Source organism: Macaca thibetana, chromosome 7 (genome assembly GCF_024542745.1).
Source record: "Macaca thibetana thibetana isolate TM-01 chromosome 7, ASM2454274v1, whole genome shotgun sequence".
Taxonomy (NCBI): Eukaryota; Metazoa; Chordata; class Mammalia; order Primates; family Cercopithecidae; genus Macaca; species Macaca thibetana.
In genome coordinates this window covers 127,817,910-127,840,586 of record NC_065584.1, presented here as the reverse complement: position 1 = coordinate 127,840,586, position 22,677 = coordinate 127,817,910, and the positions used below count along the sequence as shown (strand labels likewise).

Sequence of the window (22,677 nt, the reverse complement as noted above, 5' to 3'; positions counted from 1 at the left end):
TAGAGAATAATTAAGTCCCTAAGGCATGTTCTGGAAAGTTTCCCGCTGTAATGAGGGTTTACTCATGCAGTGGTAAGAGCGGAGATTAAGAGCTGTGAGTGGCCTGGCCGGGTGCGGTGGCTCACACCTGTAATCCCAACACTTTGGGGAGCCAACATGGGAGGATCGGTTGAGCCCAGGAGTTCAAGACCAGCCTGGGCAACACAGCAAAACCTCATCTGTATAAAAAATTAAAATAAAATAAGAAAAAAGGAAAAAACAAAGAGAGCTGTGAGTGGCCTCAGGAAACCATCTATTACAATTTTTCAATGAATGCCACAATTTTTTTAAAACAAGGAAAATGGAGAAATGGAAAGATCAAACAGGCAGTCTTTGATCACACTCTACACATATTTTTATGCAGTTGTAATCACAAGATAAATACAATTTTGTATCACTTGTCAGTATATATTTATACAAAATATTTTGCATGTGATAGTACCTATACTTTTAGTGGCTTTATAGTCTATCAAGTGAACATATCATTATTTAAATTTTCTTCTACTGTAATTTTCTAATTTCCTGATATAGTACACAACATTGCAATGAACATGTTTGTGTATATAGTTATTTTCTTCTATTAAATAATTTTGTTAGGATAAAATTCCTAAGAGTGGCATCATGGGATTATAAAGCATAAACATTTTTAAGGACCTTCAATTTGAAAATACCAGCTACTCAAATACACATGTTTAGACATAGCAAGCAACATCTGGCACATGTAATGGAATTCCTGCAAGGATAACAAGATCTAAACATTTAAAAACATTGCCTCAAGGTCATCCAGGCAGCTAAATCCTGGTTTTGACACTCAACACTCTATAGCCCTTTGCAATGCCTGAGCCATAATAAAGGCTACATGGGCTCTTCTGCTCATGGAGCTTTTTCTATCCTGGTCATAACCTTCCCAAGAGGGAAACCTGAAATGACCTGAAAATAAAACATGTGAGAACTCAAATAATTTGACCACCCACCTCCACCACCGACTCCCAGTTAAGCCATGACTTACTTTTCCAGTGCACTTCGAACAGGAGGCAACCCCCCACAGCTGTGTTTGTAGACTGTTTCCAGGATTTGACAACCATGAATCTGGAAAATACGGCCTTGTCAAACTGGATTCCATTCTAACAGTCCATGCAAGACAAATTCTTATTCCATATTCAACCAAGAGGGCACAATCTAGGAGAGATTGGGGATAAACTTTCTCCTAAGATTTACATATAGTGGTTCTCAAAGAGGGACCACTCTCCCATCAGCGGCATCACCTGGGGGCTCATTAGACACGCAAACTCTTGGTTAAAACCCAGCACTCAGTGGTTCCACAAGCCCTCCAGGTGATTCTAATGCACAGTAAAGTATGAGAACCACTGCACTTAAAGCAACCAGAATCATTTAGAGTTGGAACACCAAAGCCAAGGAAAGCTCTTTATTTCAAATTAAGGTCCAATTCAGTCTACTTCTGAAGTATATACTTTTTCAAAAATCCTCTGCCTCTATGTTCTTCAGACTTTTAATTTTACCACTTTGAGGTATAATTTACCATGAAATTCACTCGTTTTAAGCATGCTGATCAACAATTTTTAATAAATTTCAAACACTGGGCAACCATTACCACAATCCAGTTTATAACATTTCCATTGCTCCAAAATGCCCCTTTGTGCCTGTTTGCAATCAATCTCCATTCTCACCCCCAGCCTAGAATCTTGACCGCCTGATTTGTAAAAACTCTGAAGAGCCTTGGTACACTAGTTTCTCTACCACCATCCTGGCAGGAAGGAAGATTCACCCATCTGCAATCCCCCTCTTTTCCACTCTCCTTCCCATAGCCAGCAGAAGCTGAAGGCCAACCAAGACGTGCAGCTAGGCCTGGCTTCCTTATGCTGTCCTCTTTAGCTCTACTTGCCTAGAAGGTCCCCTTTTATTCTGGGAGATAGTTTAATCTAGTGGTTAAGAGCACACTCTTTGGAGCTAGATAGAGCTGGGATATAAACCCATTTACTACTATCTGTGTGACGCTGGGCACATCCCTTAACCTACTTAGCCCTTTAGTGGATTGTGTGTGATATTGTATTTAAAGCACTTAGCACAGTGTCTAGTACACAACAAGTGACAGTAAAAGCTGGATGTTGTTATTTGATGAGGGCAATTAGTTTTGAAGGGCCAATGAGCACCCACTACTGGCTTTGCTGGCACAGCATGAATGTAGCAGAGCACTTGTTTCTACACTTACACAGTTAAAAATGAAGCAGCAATGTGGCAGATTATTTGGTTTACTAGTTATATTAATGAAAATGAACACGCCTAATAAGCTAAGGCACAAATAAAAATCTTAAAAAAATGAAGACTTGAACTAAAGATGTTTAATCCATTTGTCCACTTGATTCAGTTGTGGACCAATTCAATAGGACAGCAGATTCTTCTAATATGAAATCTCAAAGCATTTATTCCTCAGAATTATTAACTCTGCCCAGAAAGGCAGTCTCCTGACTTCTCAATACACCTGATAAAAACTTGTGATAAGAATAGGCTTATTTAATAAACACCTGGCCTTCACTCACTGATCTCAAAATTCTCAGAAAGCTGCCAGCACACTAACCGTAAACCTATTACCTTCTTCCTAAGAATTAACTTTCTGCTTCACACCCAACAGTTCTAAACTCTTACTGCAGGTTCCTCTCACCTGCAAACATCCACAGCATTTTTTTTTCTTACCCCAACAACATTCTCGGGCACATCTACTAACATTTCCTCTATCTTCTGAACCAGGAGGTGTTTAAAGACAGAGTCATATTTTTGCATTCCTGACACTTAACATGATAACCAGGTAGATATTGAATGAATGAATGAATAAATAAAAACTACTAAAAACTAGGGTCTTCGAAAAAGAATGTACAGCAAGATTAATTAGTAATATTTCCTCAGTGCTTAGCAAAGCAAAAGGAATAAGGAAAGTTCTCACCTTTTGACTTTTAATTTGTTCCACTACAACCATCACAGAGGGAAAAAGAAGCTGAAACTGCAAAGTAGAGAATAATTAGAAGGGTATGTAATCAAATGTAAGGGAAAAAAATCAACTCAGGAAATGCTTTTGTTTCTGAACAGTTCAACTTAAGATAAAATGGCAATACCAAAGAACAGTCAAGATCCAGTATCCTAAGGCAACTGGACGTGGAGGTCCACTGCAGATAGGAAGAGGACGGCAGAGAGAAGCAGTTTCTTTCTTTCTTTCTTTTTTTTTTTTTTTTTTTTGAGACAGGGTCTCACTCTGTCACCCAGGCTGGAGTATAGTGGTGGGATCCCAGCTCACTGCAACCTCCGCCCCTGGATTCAGGAGATCCTCATGCGTCAGCCTCCCGACTAGCTGGGACTACAGGTGCACGCCACCACAACCGACTAATTTTTGTATGTTTAGTAGAGATGGGGTTTCACCATTTTGGCCAGGCTGGTCTCCAGCTCCTGACCTCAAGTGATCCAACTGCCTCAGCCTCCCAAAGTGCTGGGATTACAGGCATGTATCACCATGCCCAGTAGGGAAGCAGTTTCTATTTCTGAGGCTGGCATACTTGTTAATACTGATGTCAATATAGAGCAGTAATATTAGCATTAATATCAGACATTAAGTTTTAACTATATTTGGAAATCTTTAAACAGTTTTGATCTAGTAAAGCATACAAAATGCACAAAATATAAAATGTTAGGCGCTGAATCCAGAAGAAAAAAGTTCTCAAAAATAGTATCATAAATTAGATTATTCTAACACTATCAACAGATTGCAAGGCATTTGGTTATTTGGTCAGCATACCTGGTCTAGGGAGTAGTTGACATGTGATATGGAGAGATGGGGATCACCCAGGAACTGCAACAAAACACACTGTGATTAGGGCTCCACACAAAATATCTCAAATCTATTTGATCTACAAAAATGAGAAGAGAATCTCATGATGGGCTTAGTGTTAATTTTAGGCTATTGAGAACCGATAATTTAATCTGGTTATTAATCCTGATTTTCAGGCCGTAAAGAAACCAAGCCAGGGCTCTTAAAACTCACCAAAGAGTCTGTGCCATGATCTGTAAGCCACTCTGATCACAGGCTGGGCAATCACTGAGAGAACACTGTCCCTTCCAGCCATGCAGGAAATTGCTCACTCTTAACTACCTGACCTTATCAAAGGGCATTTCAGATTCAAGAACATGCCCTAATCCACTATCCCAGAGGTGTTTCCTGTATCTCCTCCTTCTTACCTCTTGTTCCAAATCAAGCAGTGCTTGGCGATAAGGCTGCAAAACAGAATCCAGCCCTGTGCAGAAGGCCCTCAGGTAGATTCCATGTAACCCACCTTGGCCCTGCTGAGATGGATGGTGATCCTGAAATCAAACAAACAGAAGCCAACTTCTCAGCTCAGGCCCTGAAACTTGAGAAAGACATTATCTGGCTTGTTCCTTTTCAGAGTTCTATAAACAAACCAATTAGAGGCCTTGCCTTCACTTGAATATTTCCAGTGATGAGAAATCCATTACTTATTTCACATGAATTACCGATAAATTCACTGAAAGCTTGACACAGCTCCTGCCCTCTAGAGGTGTACACCCACTGAGAACAGGGCCCACCTGTTGTTGCACATGGCCCGTGTACTGTTCAATGAACTCAGTGAAGCGAATATAGTCTGTGCCGAGCCGGCAGAGTCGATTCAGGACACTGGTCTCACTGGGGTGGAGGAAAGGGAAGTCCTGCGATACCTGTGGGAAGAGGAACACTGTCGAAAACACTGCCAGTCACTGCCTCAACTCTCAGGCACTTCAAATGCTTCATACTACACACTTACCGTTTCTTTCTCAAGATGTCCACTTAAAGGTGTTAAGTTCTGGATAACAATGTATTTCCAAACCACTTCAAAGGGGTTCCCTATCCCTGACCCAATTATTTGCTTCTTAAATTAGGTAACACACGCTAAATAATTTAAACAATACCAAATAGTGTACATTAAAAATAAGTCAACCACCCCAGAAGCAGCTGCTATTACCTACTTCTTAAGCAATCTTCTAGGGATGGTCTATAAGGATATGGGGGTTTTGACCTGGTTGCCACTAAGTCTCAGCAATATTGCTCAAACGGGGGTCTGCAGACTCTATGGGTTTCTCAGACATATTCTTAGGATTTACAAATTCTCTATTAAAGTTTTCATTCCAGTAAAAATCTAAAATTAAACATACTATTATCTGTAAATGTACCTTATAACTGGCCATATAAATTTAGTGTCCATATTTGCATTTGTATTTTTAATTTAAATGAAACCCAAATGATAGCCTAATATGCTATATATATAAAGGTTTCACAGCAGTTCAGGTAGAAAAAAGTAGTAGGAAAATATATTCCTTCAACCAACTTTTTAAAAACACTGTGGTAAAATGCATATAACAAAATCTACCATTTTAGTTATTTTAAGTATATAGTTCAGTGGTATGAAGAACATTCACACTGTTGTACAACCATCACCACCATCCATCTCCAGAACTTTTCTGTTTGCCGCAAATGAAACTCCGTATCCAGCCCCTGCCAAACACCACTCTGCTGCCTGAGACTTTGACTACTCTAGTTACCTCATACAAGTGGAATCATTCAGGCCGGGAGCAGTTGCTCACGCCTGTAATCCCAGCATTTTGGGAGGCCGAGGCGGGTGGATCACCTGAGGTCAGGAGTTCAAGATGATGAAACCCCACCTCTACTAAAAATACGAAAATTAGCCAGGCATAGTGGTGGGCGCCTGTAATGCCAGCTACTTGGGAGGCTGAGGCACGAGAATTGCTTAAACCCAGGAGGCAGAGATTGCAGTGAGCCGAGATTGCACCACTGCACTCCAGCCTGGGCAACAAAGCGAGACTCTGTCTCAAAAAAAGTGGAATCATTATTTCTCCTTTTGAGACTGGCTTATTTCAGTTCATCCATGTTGTAGCATGTGCCAGAATTTCCTTCCTTTTTAAGGCTGAACAATATTCCCTTGTATGTATATACCGCATCTCAGTTACCTATTCGTCCCTGCACTGACACTTGCTTCCACCTTTCAGCTATTGTGAATAATGCTCGGTGAACATGGGTGTACAAGTATCTGTTGGGTCCCTGCTTTTACTTGTTTTGGGATATACCCTGAAGTGGAACTGCTAGATTATATGGGAATTTTATATTTAATTTTTTTTTTTTTTTTTAGAGACAGTTTCATTCTGTCACGCAGACTGGAATACAGTGGTGGGTTCATAGTTCACTGTAACCTCAAACCCCTAGGTTCAACCAATTCTCCCGCCTCAGCCTCCAGAATAGCTAGGACTGCAGGCATGTGTCACCATGCCCGGCTAATTAAAAAACTTTTTTTTTTGTAGAGATGTAGTCTTGCTCTGCTGCGCAGGCTAGCCTCAAACTCCTGGCATTAACTGATCCTCTAGCCTCACCCTCCCAAAGTGCTGAGATCACAAGTGTGAGCCACTGTGCCTGGCCTTTATTTAATTTTTTGAAGAACTGCCATACCACGTTCCACAATGGCTGTAACATTTTACATTTCCATTACTATATCCCAGGTACTGTGCTAATACTTTCAGACAAAAGAGTGAACAAAATCAGATGCAATTACTGCTCCAAAGGAACTTAGCATATTATAAATGGATGGATATATAATATGGATTATACGTGGATGCCATTTTTACATGACAGTAAATGTGGTAACAAATAAGCAAAGAAAAATTTTTCTGTTACCGAGTCCATAGAAAATTGATTAGGAATCCAATTAATGTAGATTTTAATGACACAATGCTAATCACTTCTTCAAGTTAGTAACTTAAGAGGTTGCACAACACGGTGCTTAAGAACCTGGTCTCTGGAGCCTGACTGCCTGGGTTTGAATCCGAGTTGCCTTTACTTGCTTGAAAGCTTAGGCAAGTTACTATACCTGTCGGTACCTCAGTTTTCATACCTATAAACTGAAGAAAATAACTGTGAGGATTAAATGGCCGGGCGTGGTGGCTCAAGCCTGTAATCCCAGCACTTTGGGAGGCCGAGGCGGGCGGATCGCGAAGTGAGGAGATCGAGACCATCCTGGCTAACACAGTGAAACCCCGTCTCTACTAAAAATACAAAAAAAAGAAATTAGCCAGGCGTGGTGGCGGTCTCCTGTAGTCCCAGCTACTCCGGAGGCTGAGGCGGGAAAATGGCGTGAACCTGGGAAGCGGAGCTTGCAGTGAGCCGAGATCGCGCCACTGGGGGCGACAGAGCGAGACTCCGTCTCAAAAAAAAAAAAAAAAAAAAAGAAAAAGAAAATAACTGTGAGGATTAAATAAGTTAATACATGTGTAAAGCACATGTCCCAAACACACAGCCAGTGCTCAACACACATAAGCAATTTTATATTATTAACAAGACAGCTCTACCAGTTATCAAGTGATACTACTATTAAAATTGGCATTTGAGTGTTTCTTTTCGGCAGAGTTTTCGAAAAGTTCAATATCTAATTATTCTGAAACAGCACACAACATCTTGAAGTTACTGATACCATTCTATACAACATAGTTATATGAACAGGCTGAGAAATCCTGTATTAAAATAATGGTCATTTGAATTTATTGATTTAGTCATTTTGTTTACTTTTAATTTATAAAAATATTTGATTTTATAGTTGTTTAAGAGCATTATGCTTGAGTTTTAACTAGCTTACGTATATACATATTCAATATAATAAAATAATTTTCATCAACACTTGGCACTCATGACAACTTTTCCCTTCATTCAAGTGTAAAAGACACTGCTCTGCAGAAAGTATGTAATTCTTGCTGTCTTTGTCTTCTTTTCTTCCATCAATACCTAAACACCTGCTATGTGGCAGAAACTGTGCTAGGTGCTCCAGGTAGACGAATGAAGAAGACCACTGTGGTCTTCGCTCCCAGGGGCAATCTATGTGGGAGAAAGGCTAAAAACAGGTAACAACGATACATTATGAATTGTGACAAATCCTATTAGAGAAATAAACAAGTTGATGGAGAATAATGGCATCGGGAGGATGCTTAATTTAAAGATGTGCTCAGAGAAAGTTTTTCTGATAAAGTGACTTTAAAGCTGAGACCTTAAGGATGAAAAGGTAGAAAATACCTGATCGAGAATTTTTCATAAGAAACAAAGGAAGGGAAAAGATGAATTACTTGTTGCTGTCTCCCCCACCCCCTCCCTAGCTATCTTTCCTGTACTGTGTTATCTCTTTTTATTTTGAACCATCAGGCACCCACATACTTCCTGAATACTGTCCTTCTATATGCCTGACATTGTACTAAGCTCTATGGAGAAAAGTGAAATATTGAATTAGTCTTCAAAGACCTACAGGTGAAAGATAATTGAAACTCCACCACACAAATCTTCACCTATTTTTTTCAAAAATTCACCTAAACTCTCAAACTCCAAATACACATTCATAAATAATAACGAAATGAATCTGTTTGATAGGTTTTATAGACTAAGAATGTACCTTTTCTGCTCTTCCACAGTCTATTTGCCAATTCTTCTAAGAATAGGCGTGTCTTGGTGATCAGACGGACCTAGATTTCAATCTTGCCACTACCAGGACTGGCCAGCATAAAGTTCTCTGAGCTTCAGTTTGCTCATTTGGTAACCGGTAGAAACAATACCTAAATGACTAAATTATTGAGAAATTAGATAACATTACTGGAAGCAGAAGCAGGTAAGAGTACTTCAAATACTGAAGCCAGACAGACCTGGGTTCAAAACTAAGCTCTGTTAATTACTAGCTATGTGACCCCGATAGTTATTTAACATTCTAAACCTAGGTTAATCTGTAAAATGGATACAGATGGCTGTGAGGATTAAATAAGATAATGCATACGGAACATCATACATTCCTGGTTACACAAAGGCCCCCTACTAAGTGCTTTACCTAGTGCAGAAATTTCCTGGTAAAGGAGTAATGAGGGAAACACTGCAGGCTCTCGATTTCATTTTTTCATTCAACAAACTTTACCGAGCGCTTACCAAGTGTTTGGGAGCTGTGTATTTGGCCCAGTCCTTGAAAACTCAAACAATGCACGTGTGAAAATAAACAGGAGAAAGTACCTCCCACACTTCTAAATCATTCCCCAGCAACTGACACCTGGACCTCAGGCCCTTTCCTCGCCCCGCCACAGGCGGGGCTCTTCGAGGTCTGCCCTCCGTTTTCTAGCGTAGGCCCAGCCTCTCTAGGTGTCACATCAGCCTTGACCCTAAGGGGCTGCCTTCCAGTCACCTGTCCAGGCACATGTCCCCAGCCCTGGAAGCCCCGCCCGCTAGGTCCCTCAGCCTAGTCCCCCAGGTCCTGACTCAGGTCCGCCGCTCTGCACTCCCTGGTTCCCGCGCTCTGCGCCGCACAGTACCTGCAGGCCACTCCGCTTGTTCCAGGTGAAAATAGATCCAGGGTACCCGCTCAGAGCCAAGAGCAGTTCGTGGATCATTCCCACAGCGGACCTCGAGTCCCTGGATACTTCACCCCCTCCTCCAGCGCACCTCCAGGCGACCACGAGGGGAGTGCTTCCCCTTCCACACGCGCACCAGCCCCTGGGTCGGGCGGTTTGTGCCGAATCAACCCACCGAGACAATCGCTGCGGCGGACCGGACGGTAAGCTGGGAAGGGGTCGCGGCTGAGTTCCGGAAGTTCGGCGGCTCCACTGGGCCCACCAGCTACTCCCGCCCAGGCTCCGCGGAGACTGAGTCGCGGTCGCAGCCCTCGCGCATGCGCCCTCGGTGCCCCGAGCCGCCCGCTCGGACTTCCGGTTTGGGAGCTGTACTTGGGAGGCTGGAGAGCCCGGGCCGGGGTCGGGGTTGGACCTCGAGTGGGTGAGACTGGCCCGGAGGCAAGGATGCGAGGGGGCTGAGGGGCAGCTCGAGAGGGAGACACTCCCAGGGGTGGGCTGGAGGGCGCCCTCAGGGCGCCTTAGCCGGGTCAGAGGCCTCTGGAGGGACAGCACGACGGCTCTGGGTGACCCGGCCAGAGGGAGCGGAGACAAAAGAGGCCAGAATCCCGCAGCCGCCGCTCCTTGAGCTGAGAGCTCGGCGTCCGCGAACCGGCAGCACCTGGAGCCTCTGGCCGACTCCCGAGCTCGTCCTCAGGAAGCCCGTTACTACTGCCCCTCGGACTCTCTCCAACGCAGTGTGACTCTCCCCAAGCGCACTCGGTCCGCGCTTTGGAGCCAAAACTAGCTTCTCTCGTTGCGCGAGGTTTTCCGACAGGTAGCTCCTTAATCCTTGCTGAGCAACTTCTACTTTTACGCGGGGAAAACAAAGACCCGAGATTCTGGACGTGATTTTTGCCTGGAGTGGGCTTTGGGAGTTGTGCAGCCCGAGGGGGCGGGGCGGACACTGAAGGCCTCCGGAAGGACTGCGGAGGTACTGGGGGAGATGAGCTGCGACCAGCTGGACAGAGGCTTTTTGTTGCCTTCGAGCAGGATGGCGACTTGTCTTTAGATCCTCTCGAGCACCAGCTCTCCTATATGGTTCGGACTCACCGTGCAACATTGGGCAGGGAAATTAAATGGGATTGGATTTGGAGGAGGTGGGAGGGGGCAGACAGTAAGTAGATTTATTCTCTGCTGCTTCCTGGGGCTGCCCTGGAAGTCAACCAGAAAAGCAGCTTTTGCAAAGTCTATTTACTGAAGATTGTGCTACCTCAGAAGGCCACTCGGAGCACATGGGAAGGCAGGCTAGCTCTGGCAAGACTTTAGACGTATGAATGTATTCCTTCTGCTGATAGTGCCATCTTTCTCTGCCCTAGGAAGAAACTCCTCTTACAGAGAGTCATCTGCAGGGGACTCTCCAAGGACATGGGAAGATAGATGTAAGCCCTGGAACCCAGACTCTTAAGTGGAGGGAAGCTGCTTTCTGCTGTTAATGATGGCCAAATCCGCTCTGAGAGAGAATGGCACTAACTCTGAGAGCTTCCGACAGCGTTTCAGGAGATTCCATTACCAGGAGGTGGCTGGGCCGCGGGAGGCTTTCACCCAACTCTGGGAACTTTGCTGTCGGTGGCTAAGGCCGGAGGTGCGCACCAAGGAGCAGATTGTAGAACTGTTGGTGCTAGAGCAGTTCCTGACCGTCTTACCTGGGGAGATCCAGAATTGGGTACAGGAACAATGTCCAGAAAATGGAGAGGAGGCAGTGACTCTCGTGGAAGATTTAGAAAGAGAGCCTGGAAGACCTGGATCTTTGGTGAGAAGGGAGGGGGAATTCAAAAGTGTGATACTGGGAAGGGGCAAGGGTGGAGGGCTAAATTAAGATATAGACAGGCTTTAAGAGGGACACAGTCTCCCTTGGTGATGCTTATACTTCTGGTCTGGTATAGGTAACTTTTTCAGATAGTGCTTGTCTGGAGATGCTGCCTGGGTGTACCTTCACCTACCCTGTCATAATGAGTTTTTCCTAGTTTCATAGTTTCTTAATAGAGAAGAAAGGGGATTTTGTTTTGTTTTTTTCAGCCTGTAGGTGGGTTTACTCTTTTGATCATTTCCTTCTGGAGTTTCAGCTGCTTTAAGCTAATGGCAATGGAATAAGATCCTTGTTCGCTTTAACCTCCCCCACCCCTACAACCCTGGCCACGGGTATTAAATAATCTCCTCTGGGAATGCCCCTCATTATGATCTTGCAGTGACAATTAATGGGGGTTGTTTCTAGGTCACAGTCTCTGTGAAGGGGCAGGAAGTGCGCTTGGAGAAGATGACACCCCCGAAATCATCACAAGAGTTATTAAGTGTTCGGCAGGAGTCAGTGGAACCCCAGCCCAGGGGTGTACCCAAGAAAGAGAGGGCAAGAAGCCCAGACCTGGGACCACAGGAGCAGATGAACCCAAAGGAGAAGCTCAAACCTTTTCAAAGGAGCGGTGAGGAGTAGATTCACATGGGAAGATAGACTGCCATTCCAAGTTGGGAAGTAGGGTTGGGGATAGTGAGTGGGTAAGGGATTTCAGGAGTAAGTGGAAATTGCAGAATATGTGGTTGTTGACATGTAGTTTAGCCCTGTGGTATTCTTATATCACCTCCTGATAAGTCCACAAGAGAATGGCTGCCTAGTTTTTATCAGAAAGAACTTGGAATTATTTTATTTCCTCTTGGTAATGATGACAGTAGGTCATTATTTTCTAGATAAAAATTATTTACTTGAAGGCACATCTTCCTTTTGGCTGTTTTCCATCTTCAAATTAAACTATATTTGTTACCTTAAACTTTCCCCCCAGAAGATCCATTCTTTAAACCTAACTTTTTGTTGCTCTCTATTGGAACCTTTAAGTTCTCCAAATATCATGTTAATTGTGGGGAACTAAATTATGTGTATTATTTTCCTGAAAGTCTGTTAGAAGCTAAGTAAGAATTTTACTTCAGAATCTTGCAATGTCTTGTATCAGTATAGCCCAACCTGTGGTATTTTTTTTGTTCACCGGGTAACTTCCAGGACTCTGATAACTTTCCCCAATGCCTTTATACCTAGTTGATTATTCTTGTACTTGATTTTTGTAGAACTTGTTTTTCTTCTTTGTAGTCTATTGATCTCCATGTTCTATGCTTTTTTTCTGTTACCATTTCACTTAAAATTTGTTAAGGTTGTTTTGAATTCTGATCTTATCATCCAAGACAACAGCCTTCCCAGCCAGTTTGGTAATGGTCTGTTTAGTCACCCAGATGAAATCCCTGAATCTTGCACACAGACTTGCAGAGTTCATCAGTTTTTGAACACCTATCAAGGTGCTCAACACCTTGCAGGGTACTCTGCAATAAGAAAATGTGCCTATCCTCAACTTAAAAACATGATTGAAAACACAACAGCTAACTCTTTAAGTATGGGCCGAACTGAACTGTACTGAAACAGTGCCAGACAATGACTTTCTCAATTGTGTGAGTACCGTATGGGTTTGGCAGAGTGGAAGATGAGGGAGAGCTATAGGTAAGCCTTCTTGAGGGCACTGGGAAATACAGCCTCTTGAAGGATGGGCTGAAATTGGATAGGAGGGAATTAAAGGCACAGAGTGGTGAATAATAGTGTGCTGTGTTCTGGAGGGAAGAGTCTGACAGGAATGGGTATGGTAGGCATTAAGGTTAAGGTTCACCAGGGTAGCATGTGCACTGAGGAAGCAAGAGCCTGCAGTTAGGTAGAACAGTGACTGCTGCAATTATCTGGGTGTGAGAGGATAAGTAGTCTGGACTTGGATGGTGGCAGTAGGAATAGAGAGGAACGACTACTAAGGTAACCACCTTTAGAACTTGGTGACTGACTGTGAAGGAAACAGATAAGTTAAAGACAATCTTCTCTTGCCTCCCCCTTGAAATCACTCCGAGTTTAATTCTGTAGCCCCAAGTGAAGAACAATTATTCCCAGCAGTACTAGGACCTGCCTACAAATAGGAAGCTAGGGAGCAACTTGGAATAGAATTACCTGCTCTGAACACACAACAGAATCCTTTCCTCTCTTGTCACCCTGCTCTGGAAAATAAAACATTTCTCATTTTTTGAGGTTTCCTGTATTTTCCCCACTTGTTTCAACCCACTGAACTTTCTGAAAACATTGCCCTAGAGACTTTGTTTATAATCCTCTTGGATGAAAAAGGCAGGACTGAATTTCAAGATTTTTGTGATAATCAGTCCAAACTATGACACCTTTTGTTTGCTTCCCTGCAAGCAGGATTTCCATTTCCTCAGTCCGGTGTGGTCTCCAGGTTGGAGCAAGGAGAGCCATGGATCCCAGATCTGCTGGGCTCCAAGGAGAAAGAACTTCCAAGTGGCAGCCACACAGGAAACAGACAAGTGCATGCTGATCTGTTACCATCCAAGAAAGATAGAAGAAGCTGGGTGGAACAGGATCACTGGAGCTTTGAAGATGAGAAGGTGGCAGGTGTGCACTGGGGCTATGAAGAGACCAGAACGCTCCTCGCAATTCTCAGCCAGACTGAGTTTTATGAGGCTCTCAAAAGCTGTCATAAGAACAGCCAAGTGTATGGGGCTGTGGCTGAGCGGCTCAGGGAATATGGCTTCCTCCGGACCCTGGAACAGTGTCGGACCAAGTTCAAAGGTCTCCAGAAGAGCTATCGGAAAGTCAAGAGCGGACACCCACCTGAGACCTGCCCCTTCTTTGAAGAAATGAAAGCCCTGATGAGTGCACAGGTCATTGCCCTGCCCAGTAATGGCCTGGAAGAAGCAGCCTCTCACTCTTGCCTGGTAAACAATGATGCTAAGACTGAGGAGCCAGGGCGGAGGGGCTGGCAGCATGAGGAGGGAGCAGAAGAGGCTGTGGCTCAGGAGTCTGACAGTGATGACATGGATCTAGAGGCGACCCCCCAGGACCCCAACTCAACTGCAGCTATCGTGTTCAGAAACCCAGGTGGTAAGAAGCTTTTCTTCTTGGAGTTTTGGAATTCGACTTGGGGAACAAAGAGACTGGATGTAGGGTCAGAAGGCTTAATGTTACATGCCAGCTTTGCCACTTAGGGAACAAAGAAGTGCTTCTCAATTCTTTGTGTGTATTTCATTCTATTTTATGGGAAAATCAGTGAGATAATTGGGAATAAATTTAGATTTTTAAAAGAAATACACTCAGAAAATTCACAGTCCTGAGAAGGAGTATCATTCCTTCCATTTCTTTACTAAACTATTTTTTCCCTGATTTTAAAATCATTGCAGGCTCACTGAGAAAAATGTGGCACGATACTATCTTTAAGTAGAACCAGTATTTATTGAGTACGTCATATGAACTGGATAGTTTACATATTTTATCTTCCCCAGATCTCAAAGTCAGTTTATTATATTCATTTTTACTTAGAATAGCACAGTGAAGAATTGTCCAAAGTTGGGGAAACATTTTTTTATTTAAAAATTTTAAAATATATTTAAAACAGAGACAGGGTCTTGCTGTGTTGCTCAGGCTGGTCTCACTGGATTCAAGCAGTCCTCCCACCTCAGCTTTCTGAGTAGTTAGGACTACAGGTGTGAGCCACCACACTCAGCTGGGAACATCTAAGTTTCCTCTGAGATTCATAGTATACATTGGCATTTTAACAGAATTGAGAAGTCCTACAGTGAGAAAGCTTGTTTAACACTCTATGTAAACATTCTTGCCTATGGAATCCTTTTAAAAGTGTCACTTACTACCATTAATGTAATTGGTACAACTATGCTGTTATGGAAAGAGCACCAAAGTATGACTCAGGAGGCTTAGATTCTAATCCTGATGACCACTAATCAACTGGGTGACCTTGAACAGTTATCTAACCATTCTAAGCTTCCATTTCCTCAAGCATAAAATGGGACAAAGCAGGAGGACTACATCGCTAAAGTTGCAGTTCCTTTGTAAGCAGTGGTCTTTTCCTTCTGTTTTTTATGACATGCATGATCTTACTTTAGTTCTGTTCTAGCTTTCTGATCTTTGTGTCTTCTGCTTTTTCATTTCTATTTTTCTTCTTGTCTTCTTCATTCTTTTTTTCCTTTTTTGTTGTGGACACAAATATATGTAGGTTAATTAAACGTGGCACATGTGCTAAATGTTATTTTCATTATCTTTGTTCTCTCACTTCTTTTTTTTCTTTTTTTGAGACAGAGTTGCTCTGTTGTCCAGGCTGGAGTGCAGTGGTGTGATCTCATCTCACTGCAACCTCCGCCTCCCCAGTTCAAGTGATTCTTGATTCTCATGCCTCAGCCTCCCAAGTAGCTGGGACTATAGGTGCACACCACCATGCCTGGCTAATTTTTCTGTGTTTTTGGTAGAGACGGGCTTTCACCATGTTGTCCAGGCTGGTCTCAAACTCCTGGCCCCAAGCGATCCACAGGGATTACAGACATGAGCCACTGTGCCTGGCCAGCTTCTTTTTTATATGGCTAAACAGAATTTATAAATAAAGGTCTCTGTGAAATTGCTAAAGGAGATAAAGAAGCAAAACATTTTATACTGAGTTTGTGGGTTTTGGCAACATGAAGTATTTTTACTTTTTCATCTAGGAGCCTGAGCTTAGGTGAATTCTTTTTTTTTTGAGATGGAGTCTTGCTCTGTCGCCCAGGCTGGATTGCAGTGGCACGATCCCGGCTCACTGCAACCTCCGCCTCCTGGGTTCACGCCATTCTCCTGCCTCAGCCTCCCGAGTAGCTGGGACTACAGGCGCCCGCCACCATGCCCGGCTAGTTTGTATTTTTAGTAGAGATGGGGTTTCACTGTGTTAGCCAACATGGTCTCGATCTCCTGACCTCATGATCCGCCCGCCTCGGCCTCCCAAAATGCTGGGATTACAGGCGTGAGCCATCGCGCCCGGCCGCTTAGGTGAATTCTCGATGCAGATGATAGGACTGAGGAATTCAGGCTGTAAAGCTCTTGATTAAGTGGTGCTGAAATTTCTCTTCTGGTGGCAGGTGTACACTGGGGCTATGAAGAGACCAAGACTTACCTTGCAATTCTTAGTGAGACTCAGTTTTATGAAACCCTCCGGAACTGTCACCGCAACAGCCAGCTGTATGGAGCAGTGGCTAAGAGGTTGCGGGAATATGGCTTTCTTAGGACCCCGGAGCAGTGTCGGACCAAGTTTAAAAGCCTGCAAACCAGCTATCGTAAAGTTAAGAATGGCCAGGCACCAGAGACCTGTCCCTTCTTTGAAGAGATGGATGCTTTGGTGAGTGTCCGGGTTGCTGTCCCATCCAATGATGGCCAGGAAGAAACAGCTTCTTGCCCCATCCAGGGGACCAGTGAGGCCAAAGCTCAGAAGCAAGCCGAGGAGGCAGACGAGACCACAGAGGAAGATTCTGATGATGAAGAAGATACCGAGATACTCCCAGGGGCTGTCATAACCCGTGCTCCAGTGTTATTCCAGAGCCCCCGTGGTAAGATTCTTTCACTGTTATTGTATAAATAACAAAGGGAAGACAATGGGACTTAGGAAAAATATCAGATTGAGGAGAACTGGTCTCTACACCCAGCTTTCAGGATTCTTCTTGTGATCACCCATATTTCTTGTCTATTAAAGCAGCTCACTGAGGGGATATAAATTATTTATGTGACTTGCCGCCTCTTACTAGAGCATCAATCTGAGATAGCTGCACATTGTAAATCTGCTGTGATTTATTCACGAACCGCTAGGTTTCCAGCCAGTTTACCAAGCAGGGATTCTGAAAGCTCACATTTCTCAAGTAGCATGTCATGTACCCCATAGTAGGATGAAGTTGATTTTAAAAGTTCATTCTCTTTTATGTAATGTTTTCTTCTAGTTCCAGCTCATATATCAGCTGTATGTCTGCTTTCTTCACGTTTATGAAAACCTGGTAACTCTTCTTCACTTTTACGAATCTGAGGTTCCTGAGAGAACTGACCCTTTGAATCTTAGTTGCTAGATAAGAAAAAAATACTTCACAAGGGCTTCCCTCCTTTGTGAGAAGAATTCTGATTTCAGAGTCATATATGTGTATGTATGTGAATCTGGGCTCTGTTGTTTATTAGCTAAGTGACTTAGAGAAAGTTACTTAAGTCTGGGCACAGTGGCTCACGCCTGTAATCCCAGCATTTTGGGAGGCCAAGGCTGGCGGATCACCTGAGGTCAGGAGTTGGAGGCCAGCCTGGCCAACATGGTGAAACCCCATCTCTACTAAAAATACAAAAAATTAACCAGGTGTGGTAGTGCGTGCCTGTAATCCCAGCTACTTGGGAGGCTGAGGCAGGAGAATCGCTTGAACCTGGGAGGCAGAGGTTGCAGTGAGCTGAGATTGCGCCATTGCACTCCAGCCTGGGCAGTAACAGTGGAAAAAAAAAAGTTACTTAACCCCCAAGTTTGATTATATATTAAGACGTACCTCACAGGGTTGATGTAAATGAGGTACTGTGCACAGTGCCTGGCACATAGTAGCCATTTAATAAATAATAGTTTTCATTTTCATAAGCCTTTAAGATCAGCAGTCTTTAATGGTGTTCCCTGGAATATCAATTCCATGGGGTACTAATATATTCTACTAAAAAATAACTTCTAGGTTTGGGAAGATGGTAAATACCCCTCTTGGAGGCTCACAATACATATTCACATATTTAAGTGTCTAAGATTTATTTAATCTAGTGAATATTTCATGAAATATCTCATAAGAGTAGGCTTCTGGGTGGAAATACTGTCTCAGGAGGTACAAACATGGGTTGATACTCAACATGCTTTTACTCCTAGATTTAGAATAGGGAATATGGGATTCAGAGTTTACCTGAAATATCTGAATAAATGCAAATTTGCATAGCCTAGGCCCAAATAAGCCAGGCATTTGGTTCTTAAGACCTTTTGGTTCTTTGAAAGACACTACATATTTTTATATCCTGTTTTTACTTCTAATGTATATTGGAATGTGAGGGGAAGGGGACTCATGAAGCTTCTCTGGATATAAAAGTTTCCAAAAATGTTTTCCTGAGCATGTCCTTCTAAACCTTTTAGTTACTGGTGAAGAACATGAATAAGAATACTATGACAGACCCGAGATGTGGCAAAAATACATATTAGAAAGTGTCTTTCCTATAGAAACATGGAAATTATTTTATCTAAAACCTGGTGAATTTTCTGCGCTATACTGAGAGGATTTTCCAAAGATCCTAGGTGACCAAGAGGAGTTAAGAGTATATATTAATCAGACCCTATGTAGATGAGAACCACATGATAGGTTAACAAGGAGAGAAGTAAAACATTGGGATTTTAATAAGATAATGGTAGTTATTTGGGATCTAGGGCTCCCTAAATTTTATCTTTAATCATCTGGTGTAATGCTTGTTTTTCCCAAGTTTTACATTCCTGTGGCACATATGATTAAGAAAATAGATGACTTCTAAAATTCTATTTTACATCAGGTTTTGAAGCTGGATTTGAGAATGAAGATAATTCAAAACGGGATATTTCTGAGGAAGTACAATTGCATAGGACATTACTTGCAAGGTCTGAAAGGAAAATTCCCCGGTATCTTAATCAAGGTAAAGGCAATGAGAGTGACTGTAGATCAGGAAGACAGTGGGCAAAGACCTCAGGGGAGAAAAGAGGAAAACTTTTGACACTCCCAGAGAAGAGCTTAAGTGACGTCTTAAGTCAACAGAGACCTTGCTTGGGAGAGAGACCATATAAACATCTCAAATACAGCAAAGGCTTTGGTCCGAATTCCCTTCTCATGCATCAGGAATCCCACCAGGTGGAAAATCCATATAAATGTGCTGATTGTGGGAAAAGCTTCAGTCGGAGTGCACGACTCATTAGACACCGGAGAATCCACACTGGAGAGAAACCTTATAAATGTCTTGACTGTGGAAAAAGTTTCCGTGACAGTTCAAATTTCATCACCCATAGGAGAATCCACACAGGAGAGAAACCTTATCAATGTGGTGAGTGTGGGAAACGCTTCAATCAGAGCTCAAGCCTTATCATTCACCAGAGAACCCACACAGGAGAAAAGCCCTATCAATGTGAAGAGTGTGGAAAAAGCTTCAATAACAGTTCTCATTTTAGTGCACATCGGAGGATACACACAGGAGAGAGACCTCATGTGTGTACTGACTGTGGAAAGAGTTTCAGTAAGAGTTCTGACTTACGTGCACATCATAGAACCCACACAGGAGAGAAACCCTATGGGTGTCATGACTGTGGCAAGTGCTTCAGTAAAAGCTCTGCCCTTAATAAGCACCGAGAAATCCATGCACGGGAAAAGCTTCTGTCACAGTCAGCACCTAAGTAAGCCCCTAAGGATATATAAAGGAAAGAGGCTCAATAAATGTATTGTTTAGAAAGTCTTCCAGTAGTGAGATCCATCTCCTGTTCTGTGTCCAGCTAGCTTAGGAAATTCTCTAGGATTTATGCCACTGTTCCTTGTTTTTCCTGATCTAGAGTCGAATCCCCAGGACAGTCTAAAGAATGAAAGGAAGATTTTAGTCCCTCTCCTTGCCTGCATCTGAATTGATGGATAACATCTTTTCCGTCTCAGTGCCTATGGTGTTCCCTTAATATAAGCAGGGAGAACATGGTAGCAGATCCTATGAATTTGATAAGCATCCTTCTTTACTTATTCTGTCATTCAGCTGCATTTTGACAGGAAAAACCCATTACATTTCAAGAAGCTGTGAGACTGCTCATTAGGTGGATCTAGTTGTTTTTTTTTTTTTTGAGACGGAGTTTTGCTTGTTGCCCAGGCTGGATTGCAATGGCACGATCTCAGCTCACTGCAACCTCAACCTCCGCCTCCCAAGTTCAAGTGATTCTCCTGCCTCAGCCGCCCAAGTGGCTGGAATTACAAGCACGCGCCACCATGCCCAGCTCATTTTGTATTTTTAGTAGAGACGGGGTTTCTCCATGTTGGTCAGGCTGGTCTCAAACTCCCGACCTCAGGTGATCCGCCTGCCTCTGCCTCCCAAAGTGCTGGGATTACAGGCATGAGCCACTGCACAGGGCTTTTTTTTTTCGAGATGGAGTCCTGCTCTGTCGCCTAGGCTGGAGTGCAGTGGCGTGATCTCAGCCCACTGCAACCTCTACGTTCTAGGTTCAAACAATTCTGCCTCAGCCTCCCGAGTAGCTGGGATTACAGCCGCCTGCCACCACACCTGGCTAATGTTTGTATTTTCAGTAGAGATGGGGTTTCATCATGTTGGCCAGGCTGGTTTTGAACTGACCTTGTGATCTGCCTGCCTAGGCCTCCCAAAGTGCTGGGATTACAGGCGTGAGCCACCGCGCCTGGCCCAGCTCTTGTTTATACAATAATTGAAATGCTAACATGAATGACTCTTCCTGCTCACTTAAACCTGTGCTCAAAATGACATATTTGTCAGGCACCCTCTTCATTTACCTTAAAGAAGGAGAGTTTAATGTCCATCTTTGATTCTGCCCTATGAATCGTCTTGTCAAGAACAGGTGTTCTTATGCAGAAACAATGAAAACCTTATACTGAAGTGTGAACCCTGGATTTCTTAATTTCTTCCAAGTCCTAGAAGAAGGGTTGGAATAGAATACTACATTTACAGGATTTAGTTTGGTTTTCTTTCTGTCCAGTCTCATCTGAATTTCATCTGTCCCTTGTGGTCCAGAAGTTCCACAGAGCAAGGCAGCTGGAAGTGGTGACAGGTAAAGCAGTTAAAGCTGCCAACAGGAACTCATCCATATTCCACACACCTAGTATAGTGTTATGCCCTCCACAGGCACTTCCCTGCAATAAGTAGAAGCCACTGCCACATTCCCACGTATTGGGAAAATGGACTACTGTGTGCGAACAGGCCCTTCACCCTAATAGCAGGGAAGATGGATTATCTTTGGCCAGTGGAGCTGCCAATCTAGACATACACATTCAGCTGAATACAATTAAAAGCAGTTCTTTAAATGCAAATGTAATTACTCATCTTTATGATACAATAGTATTGAATTAACTGCCCATATATTCATAGTATGATGAGCCCTGTATAGCACAAGGTCAGCAGGTCCTCTCCTTGTCCTTACAGTCTAAAGCACATGACACTGACATGGACAAACAAGTGCACATGCATAGTTGCAGCAGTTTTAGAGAAATCTAGAAAGCTAGGTAGCAACACTATGCATAAATGTTGTGTTCCAATGCATTAGTTTGCTTTAACAAAAATCCAGGAGGTATTTTCTTCTCTTTATTCAGGAAGGCTTCATGAAGCAGGAAGTGTTTAAAGGAGGGAAGGTTACTGGTTAAATTAGGATAGGAAGAACCTTCCGTAACTAGTTGCAAAAGTGAGTGCTGGGTGGGTTGAGGAGTGGGAAAATGGGGGAGCAAGGTGTTTTGTGTATATGGAACAAAAGGCAAAGGATATACTGTAAGGAAGGCCAGATAAAGCTTGGAGTAGCATGAGAACTTGAGGAATAGTATGATATGGGGTGTGCAGCAGGCAGAGAGAATCACCTTAGCTGAAACATGGGTGTTAGGAGCAGACCATGAGGTGGCAGACCCATCATCTATAGTAAATCAGGTACTATGCTATAACTATTGATAAGGAAGCAGCTGACTGACACTGGAAGAATAAGCAGTTTAAGGGGACTAGCTCTGATGGGAGACAAAGGTCAGAAATCGTAGTATCTGATGAAGATATTTTGATGAGCAGGTGAGAAGAAAGATAAACATGGCCACATGGCCAAGGCCTGGGATAAATAGCCGTTTCACATTGAGTTAGAATTCTGTGGCTGGAATAAGATCGGGGAGAGCAGCAGGAAGATACAGTATTCTGTAATTAATAGCTTGTTGTATTAGAGATTAATTAGGATTCTAGTGTTGAATCTGAGTACAAAAAAATCTAGTATTTATTAGGAATTAAGGGAAGATGGTATTTCTGTTATGTTGCCTAAGCAGACAGGAAGCTATAAGAAACCAGTCTGAAGCAGTGCCTCAGGATCTGAGATGATTTAGGAAGTGTGCTGTAATGTCAAAAAAAAAAAAATATATATATATATATATATGTATATAGTCTTTAGTGTATCTATGTATAGTCTTGTGGGAAAAGCATTGGTTGGGGTGTCAACAGATATTCTGGTTCCAGATGTCTTGTGTGTAAGTTAACCTGCCTCCATTTCCCTTTCTGTAAAGCAAAATAATGTTTACACCTAATCTGTCTCTCAGGGATACCATATTAATAAAAATTATGTCTATAAAGTG

At 43.0% G+C, this 22,677-nt stretch overlaps 2 protein-coding genes across 7 annotated transcripts in view; one reads left to right on the top strand and one right to left on the bottom strand.

Moving 5' to 3' along the window:
* The window catches only part of TUBGCP4 (tubulin gamma complex associated protein 4), a 33,216-nt gene extending 23,413 nt beyond the window's left edge, over nucleotides 1-9,803 (bottom strand). For 3 of the 4 annotated variants that reach the window (XM_050799461.1, XM_050799460.1, XM_050799462.1), the window contains exons 1-6: nucleotides 9,436-9,790; nucleotides 4,648-4,776; nucleotides 4,282-4,404; nucleotides 3,842-3,895; nucleotides 2,999-3,055; nucleotides 1,049-1,128 (exon numbers count right to left, since the gene is read on the bottom strand). In XM_050799461.1, coding sequence (XP_050655418.1) covers nucleotides 1,049-1,128; nucleotides 2,999-3,055; nucleotides 3,842-3,895; nucleotides 4,282-4,404; nucleotides 4,648-4,776; nucleotides 9,436-9,513 — 521 coding nt within the window. In that variant the 5' untranslated portion in view covers nucleotides 9,514-9,790. Of the gene's footprint in view, nucleotides 1-1,048; nucleotides 1,129-2,998; nucleotides 3,056-3,841; nucleotides 3,896-4,281; nucleotides 4,405-4,647; nucleotides 4,777-9,435 lie in introns of all 4 variants that reach the window. The other variant, XM_050799459.1, reaches the window with a different exon arrangement.
* Nucleotides 9,804-9,816: 13 nt separating this feature from the next.
* On the top strand, nucleotides 9,817-22,677 carry ZSCAN29 (zinc finger and SCAN domain containing 29). Of its 3 annotated transcripts, XM_050799421.1 has the most exons (6): nucleotides 9,817-10,288; nucleotides 10,830-11,263; nucleotides 11,726-11,930; nucleotides 13,724-14,422; nucleotides 16,435-16,899; nucleotides 18,887-22,677. In XM_050799421.1, the coding sequence occupies exons 2-6, from the start codon at nucleotides 10,946-10,948 to the stop codon at nucleotides 19,756-19,758; spliced, it is 2,559 nt and encodes an 852-aa protein (XP_050655378.1). In that variant the 5' UTR covers nucleotides 9,817-10,288; nucleotides 10,830-10,945; the 3' UTR covers nucleotides 19,759-22,677. The 3 variants fall into 3 exon arrangements, with proteins under 3 accessions (XP_050655378.1, XP_050655379.1, XP_050655380.1); XM_050799422.1 differs by having other exon boundaries at nucleotides 9,817-11,263; XM_050799423.1 differs by lacking the exons at nucleotides 9,817-10,288; nucleotides 11,726-11,930 and having other exon boundaries at nucleotides 11,096-11,263.

Bases quoted from the DNA above. Each gene is read 5' to 3' on its own strand.
- ZSCAN29 (XM_050799421.1), top strand. From the start codon at position 10,946: ATGATGGCCAAATCCGCTCTGAGAGAGAATGGCACTAACTCTGAGAGC. The intron at 11,931-13,723 runs GTGAGGAGTAGA...CCCTGCAAGCAG, and splicing joins CAAACCTTTTCAAAGGAGCG to GATTTCCATTTCCTCAGTCC. The intron at 16,900-18,886 runs GTAAGATTCTTT...ATTTTACATCAG, and splicing joins GTTATTCCAGAGCCCCCGTG to GTTTTGAAGCTGGATTTGAG.